At 36.3% G+C, this 9,020-nt stretch overlaps 1 protein-coding gene across 1 annotated transcript in view; it reads right to left on the bottom strand.

Annotated features, from left to right (window-relative positions):
• Positions 1-1,547: 1,547 nt before the first annotated feature.
• Positions 1,548-9,020, bottom strand: part of USP8 (ubiquitin specific peptidase 8) — a 40,460-nt gene continuing 32,987 nt past the window's right edge. The window contains exons 15-20 of the mRNA XM_063446298.1: positions 8,460-8,672; positions 7,955-8,165; positions 7,039-7,275; positions 4,068-4,210; positions 3,821-3,950; positions 1,548-2,927 (exon numbers count right to left, since the gene is read on the bottom strand). Coding sequence (XP_063302368.1) covers positions 2,742-2,927; positions 3,821-3,950; positions 4,068-4,210; positions 7,039-7,275; positions 7,955-8,165; positions 8,460-8,672 — 1,120 coding nt within the window. The 3' untranslated portion in view covers positions 1,548-2,741. The remainder of the gene's footprint in view (positions 2,928-3,820; positions 3,951-4,067; positions 4,211-7,038; positions 7,276-7,954; positions 8,166-8,459; positions 8,673-9,020) is intronic.

The following is a 9,020-nucleotide window of genomic DNA, read 5'->3' as shown; positions in this document are numbered from 1 at the left end:
CTCCCCTAAATTACACACAAATGTGTGTTAAAATGAAAATTGAAAAATTACCACCACACAATCTCTCAAATTTTGGGGGCTAAAACAGTTCTATCAAAAGGCATCAAAACACTCCATAAGCAATACCTTGGGGTGTCAAATTTCAAATACGTGCACGTCCATGGCAAGAAAATAAACTGGGAAATGTAAAAAGGCCCCCAAAAAGAAGATAGACAAAGAAGATATGTCAAATTTGAAAAACACATGTCAGAAGTTTGGCATTGCACCCCCCAAACAACAAAACAAACCTATGCATAGGTGGTATCACTGTACTCAGAAGATGTTACTGAACACATATTGGGGTGTTCTTTGTCAGTAACATATAACCGGAACTAAGAATCCATGCCTAAAGTACAATGTGAGAGAAAAATAACAAAAAAATTACCCAAAAGGTTGACAAAGACTGGTGGTATAATTAGTGCATGGAAAGTGTGAAAATACCACCATTTGAAATATCCTAGGTTGTCTACTTTTCAAAGATATATGGTTTGATGGGGGTAAATTACATTGGCCGGCTTAAAAAATTTCCCAAATAGGACATGGGTGCATGATGACCAGCTGTGAAAATTCCAAGTTGGAAAACTGGAATGCGCACCCTCCAAATAAGATCTTTTATCCTCAGAGAACCCGGCACACCTATGCATGGGTGGTATCACTGTACTGAGGAGATGTTGCTAAACACATATTGGGGTGTTCTTTGGCAGTAACCCTTAAAGTTCTCAGTACATGTACTCTTAAATTGCAATGTGTGTAAAAAAAAAAATCACCAATTATTTTTGATTTATTTTTTTACGTTTGGCATAGATTGGTGGTAAAATGGTTGCATGAAAAGAGTCAAAATACTCCAAGTTTAATACCTTAGGTTGTTTTCTTTTAAAAAATATAAACATGTGAAGGGTTATTCAGAGATTCCTGACAGATATCCGTGTTACAATGTAACTTTCGTTTATTTTGGGGGGGGGGGAAATGGTTTGGAAATAGTAAAGTGGTACTTATTGTCCTATAACTTGCAAACAAAAAAAATCTAAGAACATGTTAACATTGGGTATTTCTAAACCCAGGACAAAATTTAGAAACTATTTAGCACGGGTGTTTTTTGGCGGTTGTAGATCCGTAACAGATTTTGGGGGTCAAAGTTAGAAAAAGTGTTTTTTTTTTTTTTTTATTTCATCATGTTCTAGAATTCTTTTGATGGTAAGTTATATGATATGATGAAAATAATGGTATTTTTAGAAAGACCATTTAATGGCGAGGAAAACAGTATATAATATGTGTGGGTACAGTAAATGAGTAAGAGGAAAATTACAGCTAAACACAAACACCACAGAAATGTAAAAACAGCCCTGGTCCTTAACGGTAAGAAAATTGAAAAAACTGTCTGGTCACTAAGGGGTTAATGTAACAAAGTTTGCTATTTACCTCCTTACATAAATAACTGTACATTGGAAAGTCAAGTGAAAGCTGTGCACCACACACCATAAAGAAGAGCAGTAAATGAACAAAAAAAGCCATGTTTGATACAGTTTACTTGAGCGAAATTAAGTTCATATATAGATATATAGTGTGTGTGTGTGTACACAAGTTTAAGAGGAAAAAAAAATACTGCACAGCTTTATATTGTTTATAAAAGTTTTTTTTTATATAAAAGTGGCCATGTCATCTGAAATTTTCTTTACTCATTAAGAAGAAGAAAAAAATATGTTATCTTTGACAAAATATAGCAACTGTTAACACAATGGTACATAACACAGTTGGAATTTCAGCACAATTTTTTTTAGAGAGCGGGAAACAAACAAAAAACAAACAGCCAGTATTTACAGTGGAGCAGGTTGTGTCTGGTTATTCTAATGTGCAACGAAGACGGAACGTCAACGTCAACTTCCTAATTATGCAGAATGTCAAAGGTGCTCATATTAAGCCTCATAATTTCTACTAAAATATTGCTGGAACAGACATGAAAAGGTACAAGATACAGTAAGTTTTTAAAGTGCTGTAAAATATTGCAAATAAAATTTCTGATGACAGAGCCACGTTTAATACCTGTAGTTTATTTGGAATCGTCACTCTAAGGATAGTAAACTTAATATTTAAACAAAAAAACATTGTATTATTTATATAAATAGTTCTATGTAGCTGGATATAGACAGGCAAGCTGAAGCTACAGAGGCAGTGTAAGAGGACTAGCCTACAGCAGCTAAAACATGACATGTTAAACTGTTCACGGAGTGACATTTCAGCTACAACAAGCGATTACCAATGAATGAAATCAAAACCAAAAAATATCTCCTGTATAAATAGAATAGCTTGCAAAAAAAAAAAATAGTTATATACAGAGCAGTGATGTGCAATTATGCAATCATTTTCTAATACATTCCATACCTGCTTTAACCAATTCTTTTTCACAGTAAAGAAGCTTACGGTAAATGGAATAAAAGGCCACTAAGGAAGAAATGAAACATTAAGGGCTTAATAGAACATTTTCAAGGCAAATATATCTACGTGTTAAAAAGATTTAAGAGGTCATGGCTCTAATTTCAATAGTGTACTGCACATAAGTCAGATTTAGCTGCAGATACCACTTTTTTATCTATGAATGTCAGTAGTAAGAACAGTATTGGTTACATTATTTTCTTTTACGTGGCTAAGTTATTACGATAAGCTTGCATATATGCAACGTTTTGTCTCCCAATAGAACATTTTTCTTAAGTAGAAAACTCAGTGGCTCGAAAGTCCAAGGAGGTGTAGAAAAGAATATACGCTGCTGAAGATTTCACAGACGATATGGATATCTCAGATACTTCATGGTCATCAAATTTAAACCATCGCTGTTTTAAGCCATTCCTACAGTAAGCTGTATAGTGACCACCGTCCAATCCTCCATAATGATTCTATAAGAAACAAAAACATGAATATGATATCAATGGCTTGGAACAATACATTGATGAAAGAAGAATTGGCATAATCACATCAGTAGGTCTATACCCACACACTGTTTAAGCTTTAAAAAAATGTTACACTGATTAAGAAGCAGTTTAGATTTGTGGGATTGTAAATAGTACTAAAATCAAGTATTTTGCTTATATTTAATTCCTCAGTGTGCCAGTCTTGCTGCAGTCACCACTCGTTACCTGGCTGAGATCACAGATACTAATCATTTCAGCAAACACATTGGGAGGTTAGTGCGCAGGCACAGCAATTGCCACATTACACCATCTTCTCACACATATGCACTGACTCAGTGCATCTATATGGGGAGTGTTTGGTGTTTCTTTGCATGGACTGCAGCAAAGCACCAGGAAGCCCCAATAGTGGCTGTCTGAAAAAGGAAGCCACAGTAGAGGCTGTCTAGTGAAAAATACACTGTCCTTGGAGACTCAGAATTGAAAACACAGCTATTTCAGAGAAAGGACAGTGTTAACATTGCTAGATAGGGTCACCCCTTTCTTGTTTAGTCCTGCAATCTTTGCAGGACCGACATTCCATGTCTTCATGCTCAAGAGGAAGAGATGCATTGAGCCAATATATAATTATGAGGATATTCTAATTGCTGCTCATGCACACTATCCCCCAATGTTACTCTATGGAGAATCATTGGATTGGCCGAGATAATCTGCAATAATGATCTTAGTCAGGGAAGGAATGGTAGTGGCTATGGCGAGACCAGTGTGATCGAAAAAAGGCAAGTTATTTATTGAATTATTTCTGGGTTGAATTCAAACTTCGAAACATGGCTTGTTTCTGTAGCACAACAAAGCTTTATATACTAAAATAATCTACTTACTGAGACGCCATACAGATTAAATTTCTTATAAGTCTTTGGACCAATAACATATTGAGAAAGATCAAGGCATTCCAGAGGGAAATCTACAAATGTTTGGAGCTTCTGTTTCCATCGTCCTTCATAAGAAAATCTAAAATAGGAAGAATTAAAAAAATAAAATAATAATCTGTATATACAAATATAAGTGGTAAGGGTATGGAAAGATTAAAAAAAAAAAAAAAAAAAATGAAAGAAAAATATAATTTACCGTTTTAAGTGCACCAGAAGGACAGGAGGGAGTTTCCAAATTTCTATTTTTTTCATGGAATCTCTCCGAGTTTTACAATTACTACAGTAAAATCTATTATTATCTGTGAGTTTCTCTTCTTTGGAAAATGATTTAAGGCAATCCTAAAAACAACACAAAGATGTGGACCTTTACAATACATCTTACATGCATAACAGGTAACTTAAAAGGTATCACAAAAAAGTATCTTTAAGCGGATATTAAAAGGGAAATTTATGATCTGCTTCTTTGGCCACACATATACATACTATTAGTGAGTTTAGCCACCAAAACTGTGCAGATGAGATCCAATTCAAATTGTTTTAAGGAATTGCTATACCACAATACTACATATCCAATTTCTCGTAAAAACAGCTGACAGAATGTTTAACTCATCACTTCCAGTGACGTAAAACTAGAAGTGATGAAGAAAAACGGTAATGCTGGGAACCGCAAAGGTGAGCTGGTCCATTGGAAGGCCCATGCAGTTAGGGCCACCCGGCCTTGCGTTGTTGTGCTTTAATAGCACCACCTGGCCTCTTCGGATATGCACAGAGTGCTGGGAGGAAGTGAGTGAGCCCGGCACTTCCAGCTCAAAGAGAATCTGCCGCCAGGGAGGGAGAGCCGTGAGAAGGAGGGGAGGAAGAGCAAGACCCTTACACGCATCAGTCCCAGCCATGGCAGCCACAAGGTAAAAAAACGGAGAGTGGCTAGAATTTTGATGTGTGTGTGTGTGTGTAGCTGTATGTGGGTCAGTTTGTGTATCAGTGTGTCTGTGCAACTGTGTGTGTGTCAGTGTGTGTCTCTGTGCCTGTAAATCTGTGTCATTATGTATATATGTATGTGTGTCACTGTATCTGTACCTGCGTGTGTTGCAATGTTTGTATCTGTGTATCTGCGTGTGTGTCAGTATGTGTATCAGTGTGTCTGGGCAACTGTATGTGTATCTGTGCACCTGTGTGTCAGTGTTTGCATTTGTGTGTCTGTACATCTGCATGTGTGTCATTGTATGTGTGTCTGTATATCTTTATGTGTCTCAATGTGTGTATCAGTGTGTCTGTATGTGTGTCAGTGTTTGTATTTATGCATTAGTATCATTGTTTCTGTGTATATGTATCTGTATGTATGTCAGTGTTTGCATCTGTGCATGTGTATCTGTTTGTTTTTGTGTCAGTTTTTATGTCTTCGTGTGATTTTGTGTTTATGTATCTGGCTGTGTGTCAGTTTGTGTATCTGTATCTCTGTATCTGTGTGAGTGTCATTGATTGGATCTGTGTGTCTTTACATCTGTATGTGTGTCAGTGTGTTCATTTTGTCGACTAACAATTTTAGTCAACAAAAAATTTTGAGACTTCGTTGACTAAAACAAGAACAATTCAGAGGACTAAAATACAACAAAAACTAAAATGGCATTTTAGTCAAAAAACTGACTAAAATTAAATTGAAATTTTAATTTAAATTTTTAACTAACCAAGCCATAGCTATGTTAGGTGTAATTCTCAATTCAAGATCTGACAGCATGTGTGCAGGTGATCTTTTGGAACTGCATCACAAACTACTGATAAACAAGCTCTTAGATAGGGAAAATAGTCAAATGAAAAACTAACATTAAGGCCATTCCATGTCAAAGTTCCTCAACCTCATCTTCATTTTTTTTTTGCATGCTGAAAGGGCCAACTGAGCCTGTGCAAAATTGCAGGTCCACAGCTTCTGTATTTACAAAGTTATAAGGGTGCCCAAAATTAGCAATTTGACAATTTTTGTTCACCATTTTGTTAAATTTAACTTTCAATATTTCGGCAAACATGACATCCATAAAAGGGAATCAGGTATCTTTTAACCCCTTAAGGACACATGACATGTGTGACATGTCATGATTACCTTTTATTCCAGAAGTTTGGTCCTTAAGGGGTTAAAAGCTCTTACAGGGACCTTTCGATTACTTGCCTATATTAGAAAAAATATTTTTTCCCCAAATGCAGGCAATATTTAAATTCTATAGGTGCCCTGGTTACCGAAATATTGATTGTTAAAGGAACACTAGTGTCAGGGATACAAACATGTATTCCTGACACTATAATGCTGGTGTAGCTGGCCCTGCTCTGAGCGCGCTGAAAAGGTTATTTTGCTCACCTTTTCTACCACGCTGCGCCAGTCTTGCCATATTAATCTTGATGATCTCAGTCATTCCAATGCTTTCCTTCAGGAAAGAATAGGGAAGCTACTACGCATGCACGGTAAAACACTGCATTGCGCCACTCAGCATCTCCTCATAGAGATGCTAACTGAATCTCTATAGGGAATGTTCAGCATCTCCATGCAGAGCGTGGGGAAACACACTGTGCAGCACTGGAATAGGAAACTTCTTTCTAGTAGCCGTCTGAGTGACTGAAACTAGAGGTGTTACTAAGCACCGATGTACACACAGTCTTTTCTCTGAAAAGGCCGCATTTACCTTAAAGAGCCTGCAGGTATTGGCTGTAGACACCAGAACCATCAGCTTAAGCTGTCCATCCATTTAAAGTTAATATGGTGAAAAATAATTGTCAAAACTACAAAATTTGCATCCTGATAACTCCCTAAATACAGATGATATAGACCTGCAATTTAGCATAGGAACACACCTCAGGTGGCCCTTTGAGTATAAAATAAAATAAATAAATAAATAAATAAATAAAACAAATCAAAGAATGTGAGCGTAAAAAGTGCCTCTTCACGGATTGATTTATGGAATGACTCATTATATGAAAGGTTGTATACACAAAATGTAAAAAAGCAATCTAAAACACATTTATAAACAACCAGTAGAAAATATGGGATGCTTTAGAAAACAGCTGATAGAATGATGGTAATTCCAGATGACATTGCCGCTTTAAGGCCATGGTTAGGGACAGAATTCTATATTATTTTAGTTTTCTTCACAAATGCAACCTACAATGTGATCATATGTTACCTGGAGAGAGCACTTGCTTGTAGATGGAAGAGGCAGAGATAAATACATGAAAGCCTCAAATGTCCTCGACTTCTTGTGACATGTTAGACACTGTACCGTTGATTTAAACTGGCCTTGAAAAAGTGCCACTATGATTGATTCATTAAGGAGCTTGTGCTTCAACCAGGCTGAGTCTGCCGACTGAGAGTCATTTAAATGATCGTTGTTCTCTTCCTTGTATCGTTTTCTATTGTCTGCCTAGAAGTAAACATAATGTTGGATGTAGTAGATAGACACAGCGAATGAAAGTATATCCCAGGAGTGAGGAACACTACTATAGGACACTATCAGTATATTCTTTTACATTACTATTATATTACATTTACTCCGTGACTAAATACATTTGTAGAAAAACATTTGACACAAAAATGAAAGCAATGTAAAGATATTTGTGATTGTTCGAAGCCAGATGAAATAGTTATTTTAATCTTTAGAAATAAAGACTTTTCTACGTATCTACAAACTCTTAACTGTTTGCTTCCTTTTATTTGTGCACAATTTGATTGCTACCATTGTCATTCTACATTTCAGAGAGCTTGGCAAATTTTTTAAATAATCTTATAGTGGGTTAAAAAAAAAATGTAGTACTGTAGTAAATGATTTACTCGAGGTAAATAACCTGCTCTAGCAAAACAAAACATGAATAGAGGTTAAACTTGACCTAAGCCCATTTAAAAAAAACAAACAAAAAAACTCCAAGCAGTGGTCCCCATGTAAGAAGTGGAAGGGGAGGCAGGGGGGGGAGGGAGAAGTGTGGTTATGGAGCCATGCTGCTTGGAGTGGTCCTTTAAAAGAATCGCTGCTATCATTCAAGGACGTGTGCTAAAAGATCATGTTCTTCTTTTAATACTGTTAAACAAGACCCATAAAATCTTACCTTATTCAGGTCTTCATGTAGCCCATCCATTAAAAACAGCAGCAGCTCCTGAGAATCCTGTTGGCTATATCCAGCAAACTGATCATTTATTTTTCCAATTGTCACTTTAAAGTCTCTTGGGCTTATACATTTATATTGACCATTCCACAAAGCCTTCATTATACAGCCAAATTCATCAGCTACTTCACCTTTATAACCCAACAGATTGCACCTATATAAAAAAATATTTTATTTAATGAGAAATTAAACATTTATATATACCATATGCATACACACAGCTGTTTACTGAAGAAAGTATTTTATTAGACTTTAAGGTTCTGCATTTCATCTAAATTGGGCCAGAGAGAAAAGTCAAAACAACCCTTGAAAAATAAATACAGTTAAAGATGCATGCATATCCTCAGTGCCTTACATTGCCCCTGCGTGCCCCTTCATGTAAATCCAGCAAATACCTTGCTATCGTTTTAGAAAACATTAGAAAATCAATTCTCATATTGTTAAATACCTGTTTATGTCTTCTTCATAGCAGCTCTTATGAAAGTATTCCGCTAAGCGAGGGGTGTTACAGAGACACTGTAAGATTGAATTCATGTAGCACGTATTCCCTAGGTTTCTAAGTCCAGTGAGCGCTGGGCCCATCCCGCCAAATGCCGGATTCATACTGCGCAGCTTAGATGCAGAAAGTTTTGTAATTTCAGTCTTCGTGTGAGTTATTGGTCTGCAAAATAGACACATTCTCAAACCGTATAATAAAAGTAGCAAGAAAACATTTTCTTTAAGTTTAAATAGTAAGAATAGATCCCAAACAGATCTGTCAAAGCTAACCTCTGACATGGCAGCCACTGTGCGCAACAATTTGAACTAGACTCATCCATCCTTCTGGTAATGTATTGAACAACATCTGCAGTGCCACAGATTATACATCACAGGTCTAGATACAAGGTGTGTAAATGGTAGTGCCTTGAAAATGAATGTCACCTTCTTGTCTAGAAACAACTTGGGCGACTGCTTCTCTAAGCCAGTTGTAGATATTAATACATTAGCTACAACAGACAGGTCTTGTCAA

The sequence above is a fragment of the Pelobates fuscus genome, chromosome 3 (genome assembly GCF_036172605.1).
Source record: "Pelobates fuscus isolate aPelFus1 chromosome 3, aPelFus1.pri, whole genome shotgun sequence".
Classification (NCBI taxonomy): domain Eukaryota; kingdom Metazoa; phylum Chordata; class Amphibia; order Anura; family Pelobatidae; genus Pelobates; species Pelobates fuscus.
Note: the sequence above shows the minus strand (reverse complement) of the source record. Positions and strands in the feature narration are given on the sequence as shown.